The following is a 27,381-nucleotide window of genomic DNA, read 5'->3' as shown; positions in this document are numbered from 1 at the left end:
TTGTGATCTTGCAAAGAATTTACATTAATGTAGACAGAAATTGTTGCTTTAGAATACAAGTAAGATTGTTCAGATTTATTCATCTATTTGTTTTACAAGTTTTAGACCTATTTTTTTTAATACACGGTGGTCTTATTGTTTTTGTTTTCTGTGAACTTTATTCAGAATAATGGCTCCATATAGGTAGAAATTGTTTAAGAAATTGATATTAAGCAACAGTCTTGTAGGAGAAATAAAAGCTCCCCTTATTTATAACTGTTTTTCTTTAAATTTCCATCTGACTGCCTGGCAGAGTTTCACTGGAAAAAAGTGTTATGTCCCTGTTACATTTAATAGAATCATAATGGCCTGAATATTTCATGTTGGTTACATGATGACATTGAAAGAATTATAGGCTTTCAGAAAAGGACATTTTATTCATATACTTATGTTATGAGTTAGAAGCTAATCTATTCTGAAGTTAATTATATTATTGTTCATGTTCCAAGGATCCAAGGCAACCAATAATCAAGCAGAACTCTACATGCTGATTGGTTTTCTTCTTCAGAAAGGTTCAACCTGTTGGAGGGAGTGTATTAGCACTTGCAGAAATAAGGCTAACGTAGAGATGGTTGGAAAGAAAAAGGAGGGGAGAGACCCTTGATGTAAATAGATATTAAGTAAAAATCTAAAAATACATTTATTATAACATCACAGGCAGTTCAAACATTAGAAGTAAGAGCCCATGTATAATTTTTACAGACGTTTATTGCAGTGTAAAGTATGTTGACACTACTAAATTTGTATCTGGTTAAGCCAGCTTTGTTAATGAATTTGGAATGAGTAATATAGACTTACTCTATAGCTTAAATGTGAGGATTGCTGAAAACCACTTTAAGTTTGAGTCACCTATACATTTAGTGATGTGATGGATGTCAGGATTAATTTTCAATAAATCCATTATTAGTCATGGCACTGATGTGCTAGTGCTTGCTATATAGAAACATGCATAAATAAGAAATGTACCACATTCCTCCAAGTTCTTCTCTGTGTTGATAAAACTCTTGGAACTGTGATTAAGATGTACTGTTGCTGTGCATTGAATTTACTTATATAATAAAGTAAAACATGTTCCTATAAAGTAAAATTTTTAAAAATGTAGCTAAATGGCAGTTCATCTTGCATAGCTTCCCCCTTTATTTAACAAAGCGAATTTTTGTGTCATGCTATAAATCTTACCATGCTAGATGTTTTATGGCAATGAACTAATATTCTTTTTCTCATGAAAATGATGCAATTTAATATCCTTCCCTTTGTCAACTATTAGTGAATGCAAATAATAATGGAATGGGTTTATGTGAACAAAGTGCTAATCTAAGGAATAAAATACTGAGAAGTGTAATAAAAACCAGGATGTAGGAAAGCCATTTCTTAAAAGGCATTTGGTTCGACACAATTTTGAATGAATCAAACATTTCTAAAGACTCTTAAAACAACAATGTTTCAATGTTGGTTATTTTAAATTGTCAACATACATATCTTCCCTAGTGGCTCAGATGGTGAAGAATCTGCCTGCAATGTGGAGAGCTGGGTTCAGTCCCTACAATGGGAAGATCCCCTGGAGAAGGGTACGGCTACCCACTCCAGTATTCTGGCCTGGAGAATTCATGAACTGTCGCAAAGAAGTCCATGGGGGTTGCAAAGAGTCAGACACAACTGAGCGACTTCACTTCATTTCAATACACACATGGGCTTCCCTGATAGCTTAGTGGGTAGAGAATCTGCCTGCAATGCAGAGACACAAGAGGAGCGAGGTCGATCCCTGGGTTAGGAAGTTCCCCTGGAGAAGGAAATGGCAACTCACTCCAGTTTTCTTGCCGGAAAAATCCCATGGACAGAGGAGCCTGGCGGGTTACAGTCCAAAGGGTCGCAAAGAGTCAGATGCTACTGAGCACACATCCACAGCAGAGCACATGCATGCACACATCATCCATTCTCTTTAAAGTGTATTGAGTATTTACCATATGCCAGGCATTGGACCGAGGCTTTACTGTGCAATGTTTCATTTATTCCTGACAGAAACTCTATGAGGCAGTGTTAATATCCCCAAGGATAGGAAACCCAAGAATTAAAGAGAATAAAAACATAGTCAATGTCAGTAACTGGTAAATGATACAGTTGGAATTCGCACCAGGTCTGTCTGAGTCTAAAACTTGCATTCTTAATTTCTGATCTCTTCTGCTACAGTATACCTCATATCCTTGGTTCAGAAAGATGCATGTTAAATGAAGTAGGTTTTGACATGTTAGTCGTCTACATTTTATTGTGGGAGTATTCTCATATTTTTAAGGTCACCAAAATAGATTATATTGTAATTTTCTATCTTGATGGAAGGAGGACCTTAAGAACGTAGATTCTTGAGAACATAGAGTTTGATGCAAAATGGGTTTTTTGTTTTGTTTTGTTTTAAACCAAGATGCTTATAGAGGAAAGTGTAGAGAGTTGTGTTGGGAGCTGGGCATCAGAGTCTCTCACTTATAGAATTGTGCTGATGAGTACATTACAATGCACTCTTGTGCATATAGAAGAAAAAAAGGATAGACATTGATTTTCAGATATATCTGAGGAAAGAGGGCACTAGAAATAATTGCATATTTGGCACATGGTAGTACACTTGTTTCTGCTTGGTTTTGGCAAAACTTGAAAAATTAGAAAGTCACTATAAGGAAGACAGAGTAGCTATTGGCATGCTAGTTGCCAAGGCTTAACACTTATTGGAAAATTTTGAAATATGAGATGAAAGCAAATCTTGAGTAATGATATTTGCATTATGACATTTATCTTACTGAAAATATAAACCTTTAAATTATTATCCTCAAGTTTTGCAACTGAGCAACTGGAAACTTTCATAGTTCCACAAGTTTGGGAAGTATACCCTAAACTAAATGTTAATCTACATACATTAAATGTTCTGTCATTTCACATTTACATGTTTTTTTTTTTTTTTCTTTCTTTAAAAGCATTGTGAGGTGAAAGGACAGTATATGATCATGAGGTGCAAATGTCACTTTATGGATATGAGACATTCGAATATGATAGCAGTTGGCCTTGATAAATTCAGACTGACATATCCAATTAACTTTTTCTTGACAGTCTTGTTATGGTAACAGAAACATTTCTGTTAAAAAAAAATACAGGAGTAGAATCTGGATACTAGATTTCTACTAGCTCTTCCAAGTTTGCAACTTTAGTTAACAAGTTAATCCTTATGACTGAATTTTCTCAGATGTGTTGTGGGAGTAATGCTTGCCCTACTTTCCATACAGAAGTTAAGAGAAAATGAAAACAATTGTTGTGAAAGTGGTTTTTAATGTTAAAAATGATCATATAATGTATGGTATTGTTGCTTTGCCAGACTCCCTTATTCTGATGATTCTGGAAAATATCTGAGTCCTTAGATTTGTTTTATATTGTTAAGTAACATCTCTACTTGAATATTTTTAATTTGCAATATATAGTCATTATAGGACAAAGTTAATTAAAAAGAGAAAAATAAAATCAATTAAGTACCATAACAGAGGTCACCAACACATTCTCTTTTTAAAGAAACCTTTACTTTTATATGTTCTTGTCCTGTTTTTATCAATGTAGAATTTTCAGAAGCATTTTATACTTAATCATTTGCAATAGTTACCAAGCAGAAGAATATTTATCAAATTGTGCTTGCTTGTTAATATTGTGGTAAATAATCCTCTGATGATGTAGAACATAAATGGGCCTAGAAGGCTCTGGCATTTCGGATATACAAATATGTATATCCTTCCTGTATCTTCTTTATTTGCACACTGACTAGTACATTTCAGACATAACTTACATATTCTCACATGAGAGAGACAGAGAAACTGCTTTCATACACTAGTACTCACGAAAATGAATAGTCCCTCTACCACTGCAGTTTAACAAGATTTTGTTTTATTTCTTTTATACAGTATTATCCTGATATGTTTCTTGGGTCAGGTCTACACACCAAGGCCTATTTAATCAATCAGGCACATCAGGCATTTTGTAGGGTTCTTTGGAGTTTCTCAAGGACCTATGGAAAAGTTTCAGACAGAATGCCAAGAGTAATTGACCCCAAAATATAAAAAGAGGAAAAGAATTATATCATCACTTATTTAATTAAATGTATATAAATGTGACACTAAGTCAACTTCATTAAGTTGATAAATTTGGTTCATAGAAATCTATTTATTTATTTTTGGTTCATAGAAATTTAATGTGGGCTTCCCGGGTGGTGCAGTGGTAAAGAATCTGCCTGCTAGTGCAGGAGACCAGGGTTCAATCCCTGGTTGGGAAGATCCCCAGGAGGAGGAAATGGCAACCTACTCTGTTATTCTTGCCTGGAGAATTCTTGGACAGAGGAGCCTGGCGGGCTACAATCCATGGGGTCATAAATGACTGAGCATGCATGCACGCTTGCACATAGAAAACAAGACTTCATATCCTGTCAGCGCTTTGGGGCTTCCCTGGTGGCTCAGATGGTAAAGAGTCTACCTGCAAACCCTGGGTTGGGAATCCTCTGGAGAAGGGCATGGTTACCCACTCCAGTATTCTTGCCTGGAGAATTCCTTGGACAGAGGAGCCTGGCAGGTTGCAAAGAGTCAGATATGACTGAGTGACTTACATTCACTCATAGGTTGTCTGTTATAGTTGTTTTCCCAGAGCCCACAGCCCAAACCCACAGTTAAGGGTATGTTCTGTGTGTACTGTTTTGGAGAAGGAAATGGCAACTGACTCTAGTATTCCTGCCTGGAAAATTCCATGGACAGAGGAGCCATGTCATTGGGATTGTAGAGTCGTCCACTGTGGAGCAACTGAGCAATATGTAGATACCTTGAAAATATACAGCTGTATACTCAACTTTTAATACAACCCTTATTCTTGGTAGAAGCTATATTTCCATACACTCAAGATACTTTGAGGCCAAACTTTGATATTTAATCTTATTGCTTCCCTTACCATATTGGCACATAGTAGGTACACAATAAATATATACTAACATCTTTTGTTATTGGAAAGCTACACTCCCTTCTATAAATTGTACCGTAAAGTCTATTCTTGGGATAATAAAAGAAATATTTCTCTGGTCCCATTTAGTATGGAGGAAGATTCATTCTCCTTTATGTCTATCTTTACATGACTCTTCCAAAATTTCTGACTCAAATAATTAATTTTATTGCATGTAATGAGGTGGATGTCTGTGCTACAATGAAATAGGACTTTAACACATTGGATGTTTAGGAGACTCATTTGAACAAAGCTCTTTTTAAAGCAAGATGGATACTTTACTGATATCACCATCATAAAGTAAAATTTGAACAGTTAGCAAATGAGGCTATGCCATTCTCATTGTTATAAGTCCAGCATTTGCTTTGGGGAAAAAATGGATCTTTTTATGCAGCTGGATAGTTTGACAGCTAGTAGATATTGTGTGTTATGTAAGACCTGACATCTATGGATGGGATCTATTATCTGTATTTTCTTGACATGACTATTGGTCTTATGGCTGTTCATCCATTAGTTATCATCTGTCATATGTGAACAGGCCCTTTCTTCATAAAAGTTGGTTTGTAGCATGCTTGCAATTTGCTTTGCTGTGCTGTATGACCCTGTCACACCTACACGCAGCTCTTGTTTCAGACACAAGTTAATACATGTTTCTGCTCCTTTTTGAAGCAGCCAAAGTCAATGTTTTCTACTATATTATTTTTTTCTAACTGGCAGAAAGAAAGAAAACCCCATTACATTGCATGCTTGTCCAACTCTGTGGAAAAGCAGTAATCTCTCGTTTGTTCTGAAACACCTGCTGGTAGATTTAATGAGTGTATTAAAAATGAAGCTGCCTTGATATTAAAAAAAAAACGTTTTCTTTAACATGTATGATTATAATCTGTTATTTGCTTATTCACTTTGCCATAGGTTTTTGGTTTCTGTTCTTATTATTTTATTTTATTTATTTATGATTGCCATGCTATAAATTTAATACTTTACTAATATGTCAACATAATAATACATAGGAAAGTATGCCCTGATATATTTGGACTAATTGGTTTTGGTTTTTGTTTTCCAGCTGGGACAACGTATATCTTTAGCAAAGGTGGTGGACAAATCACGTATAAGTGGCCTCCTAATGACCGGCCAAGTACGCGAGCAGACAGACTGGCCATAGGGTTTAGTACTGTTCAGAAAGAAGCTGTATTGGTGCGAGTGGACAGTTCTTCTGGCCTGGGTGACTACCTAGAGCTGCATATAGTAAGTACTTTTAAAATAAAGATTCTGCTTTTAGCTTTTACTGCTAGCTTTTTGTAAATAACATATAACTCTGCTTTTTGGACATTTCCCCCATCCCCATCCCCTTCCCCACCACAGCAACTAGTGCTTTATTATAGAAAGCATAAATATACTCTAGGGGTAATAAGGCCTTATAGCTATTACTGTTTTTAAAAATGTTTTTGACTGTTCTTTTTTCAAGTGTGAATTCCTCTCAATTTTCTGTCCGGAAGGAATTACTCTTTGTGTGTTTTAGTGACTTTAGGCAGGTTTCCTAAATTTGTAGAAATATGATAGTCCAGTAGATATTATTCCATCTGGCTGGAAGCATGAGGTTGTAATTCTGGTAACATCAACAGATTTGGATCCAGTGTCCTTATTTCTTTTCTTAATAGTCTAAAGTTACATGCAACGGACAGAGGAAGTGAATCGGCAAAGGTATTTGGAGATATAAAAGAAAAAGGCAGAAAGATTACTTCTATGCCATCTTATACTCCTTTTGATATGTACACATCAAGAAAATGCAATGGATTCTTGCCATTTATATCCTGGGATGAGACATTTTCTCTAAGTCCTAAACCTCACACAAGAATTTAATTAGCTCTTAGTGAATGTCAAATAATAGTGAATGAAAAGCTTTTCTATTCAAGTTTTAAAGTTGTCATAACTGACTATAGCTTGGGGACTCTTCCTTATATCTCTGCAGTTAGAGAGTTACTAATTTGTTTGGTTTCAATTCTTTATCTTCTTATGGCCTTACAATATTTTCAAAGAACCATGTGGTCTTTTATCAATAAGAAATAGTCATATTTTATTGATGTATCAAAATAACACCCATAGTAAATTATCATACATTCAAAAACCCTAGAGGGTTATCATCATAGTTCTAAATAAACTATCTTCTGGAAAATGTAGAAGCATATAAACCTCTTCATCCCTCTTTCTGTTCTTGAGGTTTAATTTCTCTCTTCTGCCTTATGTGATCACATAAGTTTATTTTGTTTAGCTTTTATTTATCCTGCAGGTTCTTCTGTTACCTGCACCAGTGTCTCAGAAGATCTTTAATTAGGTCAACATGTTCTTTCAGTCCTGCCTTCAGGGTTTCATCCTAAAATGATTAGGAAAACCACCAAATACCAAAATACATTATCACAGATTTGCAGGGTCTTAATTTTCAAAGTTCTATTTATTTATTAATCTTCATTTTCTGCTATACTTCTAGAATTTCCAATAAGCTAAATAGGGTTTACAACTGACCACAAAAGCTGAATTCATTGCTACTATTGGGAGAAAAAAAAGAAAACAAAGTAAAACAAAAAACCCCTCTCAACACAATGATTATTGAATCATCGTAGATTTTCAATTCAAAATAAAGTTGTCAAAATGAGAATCCTTGAAAAATTAATTTAGCTGCCTTTCTGCAAATATCTAACAATCAGTATTGAAGGCATCTGGATTTTTATGGCATCATAAATAAGTGATCAGCTGAGATAACTAATGCAGTAAGGAATCTTGCTATTTAGAGTCATCTCAACTTTCCAAATGCATTTGCTCCATTCTGATTTAAGAGACTTGCTACTTTGAAAATAAATAAATAAAAAAGAAAGCAAGAGGTTTTCCTCCTGAAATAAATTACATATCGATCCATAACCAATTACACATTTACCCTGAGAAAAGGTGTTACACTGATCACTCTCACATCATAAGGGGTTTTGTTATTGAATTACTCAAATCACTGTTTGTTTTATGGTCAGAGGGTTTTAGTCGACAACAATGTGTATTTCTTTCCAATTTTGATCAGCTGTGGCCTTAGAGTCCCTTTATATATAAAAGGTTGACTTTTAGGTGTCCATGCCCTCTCAGAACCTTTCTACACTTCTTTATTGGCCATAGATTTCTGATAGATGTCCTGTGAGGCCATCTTCATTCTGAATCTCTTCTCTTGGTCTTGCCTGACTGTCCGCTTTGGACCCAGGTCTGTTTCTAACACCCTTCTTCTTGGATTTGCTATATTCAAACCCTTTCTTAATCCTAGCCTGTCCTTGACTAGGAAGTTGAAAATGGATGTTAGTTCCCTGGGATTAGCAAACACCATTGGTAATCAGCCCTACTCACTCCTTTGTCAACTACTAGGACCCAGTCTTAGTCCAGATCTGGCCAACTAAAATTTTCTATTTCCCCCTCCTTTTCTTTTGTTCCCTACAAACAATGATCAGCCATTAGTGACTCAGCAAGTTGCTTACATGGAAATAAGTTACTTTTTTTCGACGTTTCCAACATACAAATAAAATTAAGCCCGTGGTTTTCTTTTCACTTCTGAAGTTTACTTTTAACTCTTTCCCATAATGTTGGGTATATGGAAGAGGATGAAAAAGAGGAGTTATATATATGTGTGTGTATATATATATATATATTATTTTTTTTTTTTTAAGAAGAAGAAAAAAAGAGAGATAGTAAAAGAGAGGGATGGAAGACAGGAACAGGAGGGAAAATTAAGTGGGAAAGAATCAAAGTTGATGCCCATGGCTGATAGAAGCAGAAGTATTCTTAATCATGATACTTAGATTTGGGATTATTCAAGGAATATTTTATCAAATGGTTTACATGCCTTTGAATTTATTCTGATTTTTACCAAATAATTTCTTCTGCTTCTTTCAGAATTGAAATATAAAACGAAAACAGTAATTGCAGAAAGATTATTACCATTGTTTGATTTTAGTTTATAAATATGACTAACTTAAAATTTAACCTGATGATATCACAGACATATTTAATCTATAAAAGTTAGAAATGTTGGTTATCCATTTAACTTCTAAGAAAATGTCTATAAACCTTCAAGGTCAGCCATGTATAAACTATGGATTTATCTTATTTAAAAATCACTATTTATACCCTTAATTAATGAAATTTAACCAAGAAGCAGGAAAGTTAATTGCATGTATTAAAAGGTGCTCCAGTCTTGCTGAATTGTGTAATGTTACTTCAAAATCTGATTACGTTAAATCTGATTTACTTTAGAATCTGATTGACATATAATTTCAATGAAGTTGTGAATATCTGACATTATTATCCATTCTTTTCAAATGATCATGTTTGATCTTACTTAAAAATATCACCATATTTCAATTTTGATTAACTATACTCATAATAAATTAGAATAAAATAATTTTTGACTCAGGTGACCTAGTTTTTACAGATGGATTTTTTGCCATATTAGTATTAATTCTATCACTGTTAACCTCAAAGCCATATGATATTGCTATTGAAATGTATAGGGTTTTAGGAGGGGATGAGAGGAAGAGAAAGACAAGAAGTAAGGGGCTATTAATTAACGTATTCTTGTATTCAGAAATGTTTTCTGAAATAATAAAAAATGAATTATATGTTGAAAATAGTGTAGCTTAAGTTAAATATAAACTCAATATTCAGTCATCAAAATTTTCAGTTAAGTCATAGATGCAGCTGTTTCTACATAATTGAATAAGTTTATCTAATTTCTTGTTTACAATGTATAAAAAGTGTAGCACCTGATGCATATCAGCTGTTTTATTGAAAAGTTACACATTTTTATTGATGTTGTTTTATGAATATTCCAGCTAATAATTGACCATGGGAGTTGAATTAAGTCTGTGGGGAGAGTTTTTGTTGAATGAGTGATACTCTCTCCTAAATAGTTACCTCATTTTTTATAATTCACTTTTATCATGAATTGTTCTCCAGTCATTTTGCATCTGTCCATTATCTTCAAATAAAGATAAGCTTTCTGATGGCATAGAACAAAATTTATAATAATGATGACTAATAAGAAAAAATAACATAATGTAGAAATGTGACTTTTTGTCATTCATGTAAATATATACTAGAAGTCTGTGCAGAAATATTTTCTGAGCAACTTATAGGTTCCAGCCTATGTTAAATACTCTGTGGATTCAAAAATAATTGAGCTCACCACTTAGTACTTACCTCAATAAACATTAGTTAGATAGATGAATGAAAAGCCCATTGGGATCCTGGTTACCAGGTAGCTTGTATTCTTTATAGTAAACACACTTTGTCCTAGAGTGACTGGTGTTTCTTGGTTATTTCTCCATCTTGGTAGAGCTCCATTTCTTCCCTTTATCTGCAATTGTATTTATAAGAATGTGGATAATTGATAGGTTTTTAAGGTAAAGAATATGAAAAAAGAAACTTATGAATTGTAAAGTGTTCTGTTTTACACATTTAAATTAATATTGATTATTTAATGAATATTAAATATGATAATTTCTTAGAGGCAATAAGCAAAAACATAAATTTATTTTTTTCATTATTTATGAGATATACCTACAAATTTTACCAATGTTGTCACTCTAGAGGAAGCATCTCTCATCTATCAGTCTGGCAATGTTAATTGGAGATCACTTAACCCTCTGACTTAGAAGAATGCACTGCAAGTGCGTGTTCCCTAACTGACATGAATATTAACGTGTGTATTAGTTCTGATCCGAGGAAACTGTGGAGGGTGGAGGAGGGGATGGGTGAGAGTGTTCTTTGAAATTCTTTCATCTTAGGAGCATGAAAGAGCATTGCAAATTTGATTAGTGAATTGTTGTATATATTTGCCTTAAGTGTTTCTTCTTTGTACCTTCCTGGACCGGAAGCTTTATGTTTGAAACCAAGCTCTTAATTGATTTTGATATAGAAATACACCTTTTGATCAGCGATTTTAGTGTTAACTAGAAGCATAGTGTATTTATAGTGGATATCACACCCTAAAATAACTTGTCAATATTGTTGACATAACCAATCTTTCTCATCATTCTCTGCTGCTCTACATTTTATACTAGTTACCTTGTTTTAAAAAGAGTTTCTGAATTTAATCTTTGTAAAATCAGTACATATACATGGGTACATACCTATATCAACAAGATAAAACCCATTTATTTCTTCACAGGCTTTTCTAGACTTTAAAGTGTTTCATCTGAAATATTCTTTTTAACCAACAGATTCTACTATTTTAAGAGTTTCACTTTCTCATGTAATATTTAAATTAAAACCTGTAAATCATATACAGTAGATATTATATTTGTTTTGGCCATCCTGGCTCTTAGCTTCCCTTGTAGCATAGTTGGTAAAGAATTTGCCTGCAATACAGGAGACCCAGGTTCAATTTCTGGGTCAGGAAGATCCCCTGAAGAAGGAAATGGCAACCCACTGCAGGGTTCTTGCTGGGGAATATCCCATGGACAAAGGAGCCTGTTCGGCTACAGTCCATGAGGTCACAAGAGTCAGACACAACCTAGTGACTAAACCACCACTACAGGTGTTAATTCAGAAAGCATTCCCAAGTGAACTTGCTTTGGCAAACCTCCATCTCAAAGCCTGCTTCCTAGGAAACTAACCTGTACATTTTGTCAAGAAGTCCTCTTTTGGGGCTTCCCAGGTGGCGCTAGTGGTAAAGAACCTGCCTGCCAATGCAGGAGACATAAGAGACACGGGTTTGAACCCTGGGTCAGGAAGATCCCATGAAGGAGGGCATGGCAGTCCATTTCAGTATTCTTACCTGAGGAATCCCATGGACAGAGGAGCCTGGTGGGCTATAGTCCATAGGGTTGCACAGAGTTGGACACAACTGAAGTGACTTAGCACATCCTGGAGCTTACAGGAATTAGAGAACGCGTGGCCTATTTGACTATTTGTTGACTATTTGTAAAAGTCTTGCCCAAGCTTCTCAGGTATAAAGGATGAACATTATCTTTGAAGAAAGTGAGAGAAATCATGGTCATATTTTTATTGTCTTAAGTGCTGTACAGATATCTTGAAACAATCTCTATCTTGGAAATGGATGGTGTCATGTAGATTAATACAAACTCCTTCCTTCATCCTTTCACCATGAAAGTTAGTTCAGTATCTCATTTTCTAATTTATTGGTTGAAACATTTCAGCATCACTAAATCTCTCTGAATTTGGTTCTCAATTTCTAGAATTACCTCCTTCTCTGAAATTCTGTTGCTGTGAAATGTAATAAAGAGAACCAAGACATTTCTAGCTGCACCTCCTTATTTAATATACTTATCACTTAGGTGCTTAAGCAACTGCCACACCTTCTCAACTATTCTCCTGTCTCTATTCTGAATACTTTCCAATCCAGTTTATATACTTACATCAGGTTAATTTGCTAAAATGCTTTTTCAGTTATTCCTCTGTTTTTCCTCTTGGGAAACACATTGATGCTTCCCAGTTATATACAGGTAAAGTCACACTCTGTGACTCACATTTAGTGTCCTGAAAATTCTGATCTTAGTTTCCCTTTGCATGTCCATATTTCCAAAATTCTTTTCTTTCCACTTCAGGGAAATTTATTAATCCACTCTTTAGAAAATGAATGTCCTATTGTCATTTCTGAATCGACCCAGAACTTTCTTCTCAATCTCTGTTTAGCTTCTGCTCAGTCATCATCTTCTCTATTCAAATATTGTGTGTTTTCAGGGTTGAGTCTGGGAGCTTATAGTCCCCTGAGCTAACAGAAAGAAGTCCAGAGCTCAGGAATCTCTTTGGAAGAGCTGCTGAAACAATGGCCAGGGCATTACCTAGGTAGAGAAAAATCTTGGACATAGATTTTCCTCCAATGTATGATCACTGTGCTTCTTGACTTATTGATTTATGTTGGACCCTGAGCTATTTTACAGAATGGCCTCAAATCCATTCTAGGTTAGCCAGTGATGAGTTGCCTTAGCAGCCTCTTTTCTTATGGCTAGATGTCAAAATAAGAAACTTTTTGAATTTTTTTTCCCACTACTGATCACAGTTCAGTTTTTTTCAAAAGCCTGCATTGTTTCACAGGACATGTTTCATGGTTCAATGTCTGGTAAAGGAAGTAAGATCCCATATACTTCTGTGTGGTGAGGCCAAAAAAAAGAGAAAAAGAAATACTTTCTCTGACTTACTTCACTCAGTATGACAATCTGAGGTCTATCCGTGTTGCTGCAAATAACATTTATTGTGTTCTTTTTGTGGCTGAGAATTATTCCACGTATATGTATCACATCTTCTTTATCCGTTCCTCTGTTGATGGACATTTAGGTTGCTTTCATGTCTTGGCTATTGTAAATAGTGCTGCAGTGAACATTGGGATGCGTATATATTTTTGAAGTATGGTTTTCTCCAGATATTTGCCTAGGAGTACAGTTGCTGCATTGTATGGTAACTCTATTTTTAATTTTTTGAGGAACCTTCATACTGTTTTCCATAGTGGCTGTACCAGTTTGCATTCCCACCAACAGTGTGATATCACATATGTGGAATCTTAAAACAATGGCTACAGACGAACTTACCTATAAAACAGATACACACAAAAAAACAAACAAACAAAATAAAACAGATACAGAGTTACAGATGTAGAAAATAAACCTGTGGAAGGTGAGGGGAGGGATAAATTGGAAGATTAAGATTGACATAGACACTCTACTATATAAAATACATAACTAATAAGGACCTACCATATAGTACAGGGAACTCTACTCAATACTCTGTAATGGCCTATATGGGAAAAGAATCTTAAAAAATGAGTCAATATATATGTATAATAGATTCACTTTGCTATACACCTGAAATTAACATGACATTGTAAATACTCCCCCAAATTTTGTTAAAAGCTTAATTAGGAATTTCTTTTTAAAAAAAATTCCTTTGGCTCATTCAACACATCATTACTGATCACCTATAATGCAGTTTATAATGTATTAGCTATCTATTTCTATGTAAAAAATTCCCCTACAATTTAACAGCTTAAAACAGCAAATGTTTATAATCTTATAGAGGCTCAGAAATCTAGGAGCAGCTGAGCTAGATTATTAAGAGATTCCCAGGAACAGACATGGTTAATATCTCCCATGCATATCTGATATGTTCATTCTTATGATCAAGTTAGAGTCTACATGATTTAGAAAGAAATGGTGAGCAACAGTGAAAGCATCCACTAGCTTTAAGTTTAAGGATGCTGGCTTTCAGAAGTCTAAACACGGTATAGATTGATGGAAGAAGAGTAATGAAGACATTGCTTGAGGGTTAAGGACTAGTTTCGGGAATGCATACCAAATAAGGAATCATTTGTACACTCTTTTTATTGCACCAAAAAAAAAGAAAAAAGAAAACACTGAAAGGCATAAATAAAATGCATGAGAATAGTAGTTAAAAAATGAAAACAGCATAGGGAATATGTCAGCCGAAGAACAGGAAATGAGGTGAAAGTGACACTGTGGCATTGGAGTTTGTTTAAAGGTGATGATGGACCACTTCAGACATAGGTAGTTTGTTTCAATAAAGGAAGGAAATGACCTAGGTAAATATACTCAGGGACACTTAAGTTAATAGTAGGCATAAATAATCCACATTTTAAATCAGTAGCAAAGAACTGGAGATAATTTTTACTGGGCCTGAGAAAATCCTTCTGATGAAAACCTAACCATTTTCAGAGCTGTGAAATGCAAAGGTGTTACATTAAACCACCTACTTTAGGAGATAGTACATGAGATTTGGGGATCCTTAGGTTACAAGACGGGGCTTGCCTGGTAGCTCAGCCAGAAAAGAATCCGCCTGCAATGCAGGAGACCCGGGTTCGATTCCTGGGTCAAGAAGATCCCCGGGAGAAGGGATAGGCTACCCATTCCAGTGTTCTTCGGCTTCCCCGGTCGCTCAGACAGTAAACAGTTTGCCTGCATTGAAGGAGACATGGGCTCAATCCGTGGGTTGGGAAGATACCCTGGAGAAGGGCATGGCAACCCACTCCAGTATTCTTGCCTAGAGAATCCTCATGGACAGAAGAGCCTGGCAGGCCCCAGTCCATGGGGTCAAAAAGAGTCAAACACAACTGAATAGCTAAGCATGGCATAGGTCACAAGACAGAGGAGGCTTTTTAACCTCTCTCTTTACAAAGCACTGCCCTGGAAGAACATATTTCTCAGACTCCTGAGGGGACATTTTCATGGCCGGGTTCTCCCATCAAGAGAATACTTCCTCCTGAGCCTACTTCTTAGGGCCCTCCTGCCCCCAAAAGAGTGGACACACAAGACTGCCAGACCAAAAAATTCTAGTGAAAGATTAAAATTTAATTGATTATGAAGGGCTTTTTGGTCTCTGAAAAAAAAAAAAAAAAGTTAATGTTCCTGGAATTCTGCTCTGCATTATAGCTAGCAAATGTAGACCACTTATTCTCAGATTTACATCCCCCATCTGAACTTGTCCTGTCATCACCAAACTAGCATTTCCAAAGACTAACTCAGCATCTCCACCTGGATGTCTCATAGGCAGACACCTCATTAAAAACTGAATTCATCTTCCAACTACATGCCCATCTACACAATTACAGATGAAAACTTTGACATCTTTCCTATGCTTGCTTTTATGATGTAATCTGTTTCTCAGTAAATTCCAGAAATGTCTGTCAGTACTGTCCAATAGAAATATAAAGTGAGTCAGATATGTAATTTTAAGTTTGTTAAGTAGTCGCAAAAAGAGAGGAAAAAAAAAACTCAGGTGAAATTAACTTTGAATGTATTTTATTTAACTAAGCATGTCCAAAGTATTATCATTTCAGCATATGATCAAATAAATTTTACTATATTTTACATTACTATTTCATACTGTTTTTGATATCTAATATATATTTTGTAATTCATTCCTCTTAATTCAGAATCTAAATTTGCATCAGAGATGTTGTGTGTTTCATAAAATATCCAGTTGGAAATGTAGATTTGCATTGTCTGAATTACTGTAGAGATACCTAAAATTTTTCCATGATTGAATGAGCTCTCAATTTTAAATTTATATCTAACTTAATTAGAATTAAATACATTTTCAAATTCAGTTCCTCAGTTCCATTGGCCACATTTCAAATGCTTAACAGAGCTTTTGAATTCATCTGCTTTTCTTTGACTCTCATTATTATTGCCTTAAATGAATGTCCTCTTTTTCAACTGTTGCAACAGATTTCTAACTCATCTCACTGCTCACAAGGATTCCCTTTCTCATGCATCTCTACACTGCCACCAGAACAATTTGTGTAAAGCAAAAAGTTGGTTATTTCAACCTCTTGGTTATTTCAACTTTCTAAATGTTTGATGGCAGTAGGTCTCTCAACCTCTTTTTAGTTGAAAACAATCTGACATAATATTCAGCCACCTCTATCAGTAATGGTGTTCACTTAGAAGCATAAAAGCTCCTGAGTGAACAGAAGCAGAGAGAGCGTGACACGGGGCCTCTCAACCCATCCTCCCCTTCTCTCTCTGCTTTGCAAGGCTGTGTCTCAACCCCTCACCTGGCAGCAATGCTATCCAGGGATGGGCATGTACTGATTTGAAAGTGTTGGTCACTCAGCTGTATCCAACTCTTTGCAACCCCATGGACTGTAGCCCACCAGGCTTTTCTGTTCATGGAATTTCCCAGGCAATTGTACTGGTGTGGGTTGCCATTACCTTCTCCAGGTGATCTTCCCAACCCAGGGACCAAACCCAGGTCTCCTGCATTGCAGGCAGATGCTTTACCATCTGAGCCACCGTGGAACCCCAATACCAATTTGAAGTCCCTCCATAATATTCATTAAGTATTTTTTTCCCAGTGTTTACTCAGGGTTTGAGGGGAAACTGATTTTCAAATTGTCTACAAAGGTGCTTAGTAACTTACTTCTCCTGGACAAAGCAAAGTCAACTGTCTGGAAAAGAATCGGCTCCAAAACCCTTTATCAGTTTTTCTAGTCCTTGTACTTTCTTGTTTCTGGTGGCAATTTTGTGAACCAGGCAAAATTTGGCATTTAGATTAAAGTGTTTAAATCTCGATGGCAGATCCTTCATTTATGATGAATAACGTGATGCTGAGCAACAGTGAATGTCAAGAGGGCGGGGACATCCATCTATTTTGTCCACCTTTGTATTCCCAGAGTCCACCTGCAGCCTGGAATTTAGCAAATGAGCAATAAATATTTGTTGAAATATTTTTTGTTGTTGTTCTAGAAGTTCTGCAAATTTAAGCTGCCTGTGTGCATTCTAAACATGTTCAAGGGCAAAAAATATGTCAGTGCTGCTCTGGTCAAGGGCATAGTCTCCTTCAAGAGGTCGGTTTATAGTTAACTTGTTAAGGCTGAGTTAGAGATGCAGAAGTGAACTGCTCGGTTCAGTTCATTTCAGTTGCTCAATCGTGTCCAACTCTGCGACCCCATGGACTGCAGCACACCAGGCTTCCTTGTTCATCACCAACTCTCAGAGCCTATTCAAACTCATGTCCATCAAGTCGGTGATGCCATCCAACCATCTCATCCTCTGTCGTCCCCTTCTCCTCCTGCCTCCAGTCTTTCCCAGCATCAGGGTCTTTTCCAATGAGTCAGTTCTTCGTATCAGGTGGCCAAAGAATTGGAGCTTCAGCTTCAGCATTAGTCCTTCCAATGAATATTCAGGACTGATTTCCTTTAGGATTGACTGGCTTGATCTCCTTTCAGCCCAAGTAACACCACGGATCAAAAGCATCAGTTCTTCAGTGCTCAGCTTTCTTTACGGTTCAGTTCTCACATCCATACACGACTGCTGGAAAAACTATAGCTTTGACTATATGGACCTTTGTCAGTAAAGTAACTGCTAGCATGTTACAAATTCATGATATTGTTTCCTTATAGATTGGTATCTTGAGACATGTTTCTGGTGAACCATGCCTTCACCTGTTCTGTTGAAGAACCAATGGCCTATTCTGCAGATAGTTCAAAAGCCAAACTCCTTAGGCGGATCTGCAGTAAATGCAAAACATGGGTTTATTTTCCAGCTCTATCTCCAGTTACTCCTCAGTGCAACTTGAACACATTCTATTCTCTCTTTATATGCATTTAACATACCTTAAAAAAAAAAAAAGAAAAAAACACCTTTTAGGGCATTTGGAATACAGTTGTGTGAGGTCTGGCTTTTGCCCTCAAGTATCTTAGAATTTAATGGATAAATTTTATTTGTATGGCACCTTAGTCACAGAATGTAGACATAGGCTGATATTCTAAACCTTCATGCTTTAGAAACACAGTTAAAGGTTTTTAAATTCTATGAAGAGATCTTTAAGTGTGACATTTATGAAAGTAACCAATAATCACATAGCTATTCTAACTTTATATTTGTTATCCATTTAATATTCATAAAACCCCTACAAATAAGAAACATTCTCCTCATTTAGTTAATGAGGAAAGGAGGCACAGATCACACAGTGAGTGAGCAAAACCAGGCTTTGAACTCAGACAGTCCATGTGCTTAATTCCTGGGCCTTATGTGTGTGGTACAGGTAAGGGTACGGGGAGGCGGGGGGGACTACCTCATTAGGTTGCACCCCACAGCTCTGTCCACAGTCTGTTTAATGCAGTTTTATAAAGTCAAATAACTTCAGCCAGAGTGGGTAGCCATTCCCTTATCCAGGGGATCTTCCCAACCCAGGGATCGAACACAGGTCTCCCACATTGCAGGTGGATTCTTTACCAGCTGAGCCACCAGGGAAGCCCTTAGTATACCACACATCATATAAATTACTGAGCATTCCATATATCAGCTGCATAGACTATTTTTTTCTCATTGAGTAAACACATAGAAAGTTATCTGGTTGACTAGTTGTCTCAAACATTTTGTAGTTAGCTGGCTAGCTTTTATTATCAGTTGATTTGTAAATTTGGGGTGCACATGATTTTAAGGCAGAGAAACACAATTAAAAAAATATTATGTCAGTAACAAAATGTCAGCAAAGATAGACCTTTGCTCATGTGCATTTCTTTCTTTGAAATATTCCTACTTCCTCTCGCTCCTGCTTGCTTTCCTTTCTTCTCTAGTCTGGTGAGTTTTTATTCACCTTTAAGGCCTAGATCATATACTTCATATATTTGTGAAGACTTCCTTTGTCCACTAGGGAAAAACTAATCGGGTCCATCTTGGTACTAACATAGCACTTTTTACTTATTATAGTCATAGTTATTTCCATATGGATCCTTTCAGTCTATTAAATTATGAACTCATCAAGGTCAATTACCATATGCTATGTATCTTTTTATCTTGGCATTTCTGACAGTTGCACAGTGCTTAAGAACACACAGTAATATTTATTGATAAAGGTATACAAGTGTACATGAACGGAGCTTTCCTTTTTGGCTTGTGGTCTTCCTTCCCCACTTGCTGGTAAATATCCACTCTGGTGCAAGAACTCACATGAGGAGCACTCTCCTTGGATCCCAGCATGAGGTAGACTCCCAAAGGGTAATGGTGAAAGCATGTGACACTCTCTTGGGCTCCCCTTTTACAACCTACAGAGGCTTGCACACTCAAGCCAGAGGCTGGGACCTATCATGAAATGGACTCATTATCCACATGGTATTTTTCGCAAGGAAGGAAGACTTCTCCCATGTTAGATCATTGATCAGTCCCACTTTCAGATTCAGATATTCCAAACAAGTAGTCGGCTCTCTGAAATTTAGTATACTTCTTATCTGCTGTCTGTATAATTTGGGGAACTTATATAAAACATCTGTGATATATTTCTGTGCAGTCTGACTTGATGACAGAAGATTATCCAACCAGAGAGTGAAAGGGAAAAAAACAAACAAACCTTCTGTGGTAATCAGCTCTAATTGATTAGGGCTGTAGAAGGTAATTAACCTCTACTCCCTGGCAATTTGATCATCTTTTTTTTTCTCCTACTGTGACACTTGTTAAAATGATGGAGGTGAAATTGACTCTTCAGTTATTAAACTGTTTTTAATAATTTTAATTAATATATATTAAATGTTTGACGTTCTAACAGTCAATTGTCTTAAGCAAGGTTAAACTCACCCTTTGAAATCAGGTTTCCTCTGTCCATTGGCTTAGTAAGAATAATAGCTAAACAATTCTATTTAGCATGTATTGAATATTTACTATGTACCAAGCACCAAAGACTTTACATAAATGTTATATTTCATTTAATATTCACAATCACCCATTGAGGTATGAATTATTATCTCAGTTTTATAAAGGAGCAAACTACATTTTTAAGCAATTGACCCAAATCACATAGCTAGTAAGTAACTGTTCTGACTGCAAAGCCCCATTTTGCTTTTGTGTAAAGGAAAATTTCAGGCTAGCTCAGCTACTTTCTCAAATGATCATACAATCCAAATTATCAGCCCAAACTTAGTGAGTCTTTGCTACATATTGCATTATAAGATTCCTTAAGCATGGGCACAAGCTAGAGTTTCTGTGTCCTTCAATACAGTGCAATAAGTAACAGTAGAGTTCCATGACATAGCACATGATATTTGTTTTAAAATTCTTTTAATGGATGGAGTTATAGGTATTCTTATTATTTTTTGAGCTGTGCCCAAACATGGGACTAAACTAATACTGTCACGAGAGTATCACCCGTATGTGTAGATGCATATAAAAATAATCTGAAATGCTCTGGAAACGGGCTGGAGCAAAAGCTTTCATCCTTTGCACAGATTCTAAAGCTAGTGCATAAAGCCTAGACAGCTTGACCTACTTTTTTTTAAACCAAAAGGCAGAGTAGAGTCTCTGTGTATCTCAGCATGTAAATGAGTGGGGGGAGAAAGGGAATTTGTCTATGGCTTATATCTTGCTGATTGGACATCTTCCTGACAGAAGTGTTCAAAAGTGTCTCATCCTGTTCATTATTGTTAATTAGCAGTAGAAAGCAAGGCTTTGGGGGTTCCATATCCCACAAGGCATCAGCAGAGAAATGGGGTTGAAATTTTAGCACTTATATGTGAGGTAGGTTCAGACTGCCTGCCATGTAGGCTTCAGAACTGATTTCATTTGATCTTTCAAAGACAGGCATTGCAGAGAAATTTTACGTGTAGAAAGAAAAACACTGTAAATTCTAGCTTCCCTCGAATGCCTAATTCATGACCAGTGGTTAGTTGGTTATTTGTAACTGGCCACTGTGAAGCACCAATACTTTGGCCACCTGATGCAAAGAGCCAACTCATTGAAAAAGACCCTCATAACTGGGGAAGATGGAAGCAAAAAGAGAAAGAGGCAGCAGAGGATGAGGTGGTTAGATAGCATAACCAACTCAGTGGCTTTGAATCTGAGCAAAATCAGGGAGCTAGTGAAGGGCAGGGAAGCCTGGTGTGCTGCAGTCCATGGGCTCGCAAAGAGTCGGACACAACTTAGCGACTGGACAAGAAAGAGCTGTGAAACGCGTTGGATAAATGAAGAGGCTGGGGGTGCTTTTTGGTCCTTGAAATTGCAACAGAGATATTGTTCATTATTATGTGAGGTATATACTGCAGCCATCAGCCTCCTGATTAACTAGCTTTTCAGTAAACTCTATGTCTGTTATTCAACTGCTCTTTTTTTATTTACCAGCTGTTTTTTTTTTTTTTTAATTCTGCTACCTATCTAGACATAAACTAGGCTCAATAGATTAGTGATGCATACAATTGGGTCTGTGTGTCCAATTATATTTTATGGCAGGCTGTTCAGAGAGAGTTGAATTTTATCTGTTGTCCTATGTCTCTATTTACTTTCCAGAAAAAAACCATATTTTTAATAAATTTTATTTTTTTCTATTGTACTTACTGAAAGTTTTAAATGCAATGATGAGAATCAAAAGTATAAACTGCCTATAATATGACCAACCTTTTTACTCTGCCTTTAATTTTATGCATATATCTTTTTTCTTTTATATGTATCTGTTAATAGTTGTATATGCAGACACACTTAAACATTCTTTAAAAAGACAAAATGTTTGAATTTTTTTACATGATACATATTATTCTACAACGTGATTATTCTTATTTAATTTGTTTTGGACATCTTTCCACCTTAGAGCATGTAATCTCATATTTACTTCATAGGATCCTACTGCACACATATACTAAAATTTAGCTAAACCATTCCCTAATGATGGATTTTTGTTTGTTTCAGAATTTTTAGATTGCAAACCAATAAAAATTTTTAATCTTAAATAAAAACAATATTTCATATATATGAATATATATATTTAGGAAGATAAATCCCTAGGAGGGAGCCATTACATTTATTGCAGAGTTGTCCTTCAAGAAAATTGTACTGTTGAGCACTTCTACCACCAAGTATATAAGGATGTCAGAAACTGGAGTATTTTCGTTTGAAGACAAACTGGCCTCATTATTTCATAAAACACTGGGCTCCATATAGTGATTTTGCTTTTAAGGCTTCTTTGGTTTGAGTGTATTTAGATTTTAATAATAACACTGGTTTAAAGTTGACTCATTGGAAAAGACTCTGATGCTGGGAGGGATTAGGAGCAGGAGGGGAAGGGGACAACAGAGGATGAGATGGCTGGATGGCATCACCAGCTCGATGGACAGGAGTTTGAGTGAACTCCGGGAGTTGGTGATGGACAGGGAGGCCTGGTGTGCCGCAATTCATGGGGTCGCAAAGAGTCGGACACAACTGAGCGACTGAACTGAACTGAAATGAAAGGTGGTACCAAACCTCCATTAGCTTTTAGTATTTTTCCCTTATATTCTTACAGCATTCACAGAATAACGATAGGTTAAAGAAGTGGGATAAGGCATTCATGAGTCATGTGACTCTTTATGAAAAGCAGCTGCTGCACAGTTTTCTGGGATGAGCCAGGCAGGCAAGAGGTTAATGTCTCAGTGGGATGCACCACTCATTTCAGAGTCTGTCTTGTGTTCTTCACCTTCTACACATTCCATAATTCTTAATTTTGCCCCTAGTCACTTCCTATTTTGATCATGCAGTCCCCAGGAATTGTGCATCAGCAGTGGAACATGGCTGGCTTTTAAATGTATTAATATTGTCAACATTACTGTGGTTAATTTTAATGTAACAAACAGAGTAACAACAGATATATTCTGCTATTAACCATGTAGTAAGGCATAGATGTCTTAGCTCTTGATAGCCCATTTCAGCAACAAAGTTGTTGAGCTCAGAGAGTGGATTCCATCAAGGGACTAGGTCATATGTCGTGGGGCATTTGATAATGGCTAAGATTAAATCGAAAGGAAGTAAGATATTCAGAAAGGAAAAAAGGATGTAGCTATTAAAGTTTTTCACATTCTACATGTGACTTTTTTTTTAACTTTAGTCTTAACACATCCATTGTGAACTAAATCACAGCTGATATAATCACATGTAAAATTCGAGAACATTTTGGTTAGCTTGCCAAAATTGTTATTACTAATGCATGGATATAATTTAAACATGTGAAATATAACCAAACTGATAGTTTTTCTTTGAACTTTAAGAATTATTTCCAAGGTGCTACCGCCTTGAGTTTTACTAATGAATGGTAAAATTAAAATATGTAAGTATGGAGTTTAATGGGCACTAAGAATATTTGATAATGCCATGGCTGTCTATACCATATTCACTAACATATTTAATAGCGGAACAGATGCATCTTGCAATGGTAACGCATGGTACCAGCCAGCAGGGAGTCCCATTTGCCAGGTCAGTTTTTATTTTATTTCTTTATCCCCAAACCTCCTCTAATAATCTCAGCCTTCAGTGTGTTTTGATCTGTGAGGCAGCAAGCAAAAAAGAGGGATTCTGTCCTCTGCTGTTTGTTTCCAGCAGGTTGTTGGTTTCAAGAGGCAAAGCCCGTGAGATTCTAAGATAAAATAACTGGGCAAGACTGGATAGGACATTCAGCACACATAATTACATAAGCTACATAGTAAAATACATGCACCCAATACAAAACAGGTAGAGAAGTACCATGTTCAAGGAAGCTCTGCAATGTGTCATGTGGTAGCTTCAAATTCGTAAGAAAATTCTAGCTATGAGCCTCTCAGTAAGTATTAGTTATGTGGTGAGCAGGTTATTAAGTGTGATGGTTTGTGTGTATGTCTTCTAGTTGCCCTTCCTTAACTAGCAATAACTCTTGTTGCCCAAGAGATGCCCAAGGGAAATTGGAGTTGTTTGGTGTTGCAAGATTTGCTCTCTGGGGAGCAATTCTTTGGAGCTTTCCATGAGCTATTTTACAATCCTTTAATTGCTGTGTCTGGGAAAAAAACTCTCATATACATTCTAAAGCTAAAATAAGATGACTGTCTAGCTAATGTATGCTGATATTCATAGAAAGATGTGGAATTGATAATGGTCCATCTAAAATGGGTTTTACCAAAGATTCTGGTCTAGCTATATTGAAAATTGAAAAATTGTTCAAATTGGGTACATCTTATTGAACTAAAAGGACTTCTGTTGTGTTTTGTGTGGTGAGGGAATTATACTAACCTGGAATCTAAAATGTGAAAAAGCTTGGTTCTAATTATGTGGAATGTCATAATACAATTGTCAGTTATCTGGACAAGACAACGCAATTGTAGTTTGAGATGTTCTGCATCTTTTCTGACCATCTTCTTTAACAGAGTTTGCAAAATTGTTGACTAGGGCCTGTTAAAGCATTCAGAGTGTTAGTTTTTTCTTGGCTCAATGGCTATTATGCACAATCTATCTTTGCCTCCACAGTCCACACTGATTTCTGAATTCAGTGAAGTCCTTTAGGCTTACTCAACTGGAGTATTAATTTCTTTCCATTGCATCCCCCATTTCAAATTTCATTCTGTTGTAATGGTGAACCTCAGGGAGCCATGGTTAGGGAATTGGGAAAGCTGAGTATGCTTTTTGTTATTGTGACTTGTAATTCGCTCTAATGCTATCTGTAAGAAAATATTCCTAAATAGATAATCACTTCAGCATCTATTTTCTGACCAGTAGGACTGAAAAGCTTATCCTTAAAGTAGGCTAGTAGGATAAGACGTTTGAAAACTCTTAATATCGCCTTGGTTTTCCATTTTAGATATACTAAGAATGTAGATAATAATCATTTATCTTACAACTTGATTTGGTTTTTGATAATAAGGAGTTACTGTATACCTAAACTCATAGGGCTTTTTCATCAGCTAGTCTGATAACAAATTGTTTTTGATAAAATACATATATTCTGGCTAAAATTTCTTATTTCCAAACCCAGAACAGTCTTATGTGCTCATCAGAATGTTACTCTCTCCTAAATTGGTACATAGGAAGATGATTTATGAAATAGTGAAAACTGTGTGGATAGCTAACAGATACAGCATAGTTATAAGATAATTTATCATCTTCAAGAAATTCTAGAGTTATTTAGATGGCAGGAGAATTAGATGTAGCTATTCTTCTATGTCTGATGGAGAAATGGATCTAAGCCTGTTTGAAGATAATGAAAACAGGTCACCCTAATGTAAAATCCAAATGAATCTTTTAAATCTAACTGTTCACTCAGAGAAATAAAACCTGTAGCCTTTGGAGTTTGGTGTATATGGAACATCACAGTAAAGCTTATACCTAAGTTGATTGGCAATGGAGAAGAAACAAATTTAAGACTATTGATATGTCCTTTTTTAAAATTGAAATATAGTTAATCTGCAATGTTATATTTCAAGTGTAAAGCAAAGTTGTTAATATATATGAGATATATATATTCTTTTTCAGATTATTTTCATTATAGATTATTATAAGATGTTGAGTAGAGTTATCTGTGTTATGTGGTAGGTCCTTGTTGTTACCTATTTTATATATAGTAGTGTGTGTATGTTAATCCCTAAATCCTGATTTATCTCACTCCACATCCCCATTTGGTAACTGTTTTATTTTCTATGTCTTGGTATATTTTTCCTTAAAACTATTTCAAAAACATAGAATACTATTGAATATTTTTGGAAAAGTTACCTTTGTCTACTTTATTTTTCATATAGAAACAGGAATATCTAAGCTTTTAAATCAAGATCATCTAAAATGTTACTGGGTACACAACTGATATTTTCATATCCTGATAAGTTTCAGGATCTGGAAGTATAGTTCACTCACAAGTTCACTTTATTCTAACCCTTAATTAGTAACTAAAGATAGCTTAAGTTTTAGAAAATAAATGGATCATACTGCTTGTAAGCTATGGCTTGCTGAGGGTTTAGATTCTGTCTCAGTCTTCAATAAACTAATACCTTTCTATCCAAAAATTTGAGAGTGGAAAAGGCTGTAATTGTTGTAGTTGGGTATGAATTATGCTGAAGGACTTTGGGATCTGGGAAAAAAAGAGAACCAAAGGAGAATTCAAACAAGTCTCTAGAGTAATATGATGGATATTATTTTATTCTGAGAGAATCATTACATTTTATAGAGATGATGGGGTTCATACCAGGAACAGTTAGATCTCTCCAGAAGGATGTTTAGAACTAATAGATATCCAATCCCCACTGGAGGTAGGAGGTCTTTCATTCATTCATGAATCATGCATTGAGAACCTTAAGGTGCACAGAACCATGTTAGTTTCATGGAATATAGCATAGCTAAAATATTGCATCCACTTCAGTAAACCTGAAGAATAGTAAAGACAGACTTTTAAAAAGGAATTTTAAATACTGTAGTAAAGACCATAATAGAAGCACAGGAACTTACAGTAGTAGTGTTAAGGAAAAACTCATGAATTTTGCTTTGGCGCCTTAGGGACACCTTTGCAGAGAGGGTAGCATAAGGCGTGTGTGAGTGAGGAGTTTGCCAAACAAAAGTAAACAAAGGGGACCATCAGAAATAACATAAGCTAAGGTTAAATATGGCATGGGATATCTTATTAATCATGTGCCCCAGAATATAGCCCTGAGTAGGTATCACAGCATGTTTTCTGAATAAGTGGTTAAATTGGAGGCATCTTACCAGGCTTTTCAATAGCAATAACTTAAAGAAAAGGAGCAAAAAGATTTTAACAAGTATGCAAATGATGGTATATTGCAAAGATGGTATGGTGGTGTTGGTTTAGTCACTAAAGTCATGTCTGACTCTTGTGACCCCATGTCACAAGAGTCTGTCCTTGGGATTCTCCTCTGTCCCTAGGATTCTCCAGTCAAAAATACTGGAGTGGTTTGCCATTTCCTTCTCCAGGGATCTTCCCAACCTAGGAATGGAATCCAGGTCTCTTGCATTGCAGGTGGATTTTTTACCTACTGAGCTACGAGGGAAGTCTTACAAAATGGTATATTGCACCCTAAAGCTTTACTGTAAGTGGCTTTCAGGACAGCACTCTGGGTTGTAAAGGTTATAA

At 35.9% G+C, this 27,381-nt stretch overlaps 1 protein-coding gene across 1 annotated transcript in view; it reads left to right on the top strand.

Annotated features, from left to right (window-relative positions):
* Positions 1-27,381, top strand: part of NRXN1 (neurexin 1) — a 1,203,402-nt gene that overhangs the window by 845,904 nt on the left and 330,117 nt on the right. Inside the window, exon 18 of the mRNA XM_052649572.1 lies at positions 6,110-6,291. Coding sequence (XP_052505532.1) covers positions 6,110-6,291 — 182 coding nt within the window. The remainder of the gene's footprint in view (positions 1-6,109; positions 6,292-27,381) is intronic.

The sequence above is a fragment of the Budorcas taxicolor genome, chromosome 11 (assembly GCF_023091745.1).
Source record: "Budorcas taxicolor isolate Tak-1 chromosome 11, Takin1.1, whole genome shotgun sequence".
Classification (NCBI taxonomy): Eukaryota; Metazoa; Chordata; class Mammalia; order Artiodactyla; family Bovidae; genus Budorcas; species Budorcas taxicolor.
Note: the sequence above shows the minus strand (reverse complement) of the source record. Positions and strands in the feature narration are given on the sequence as shown.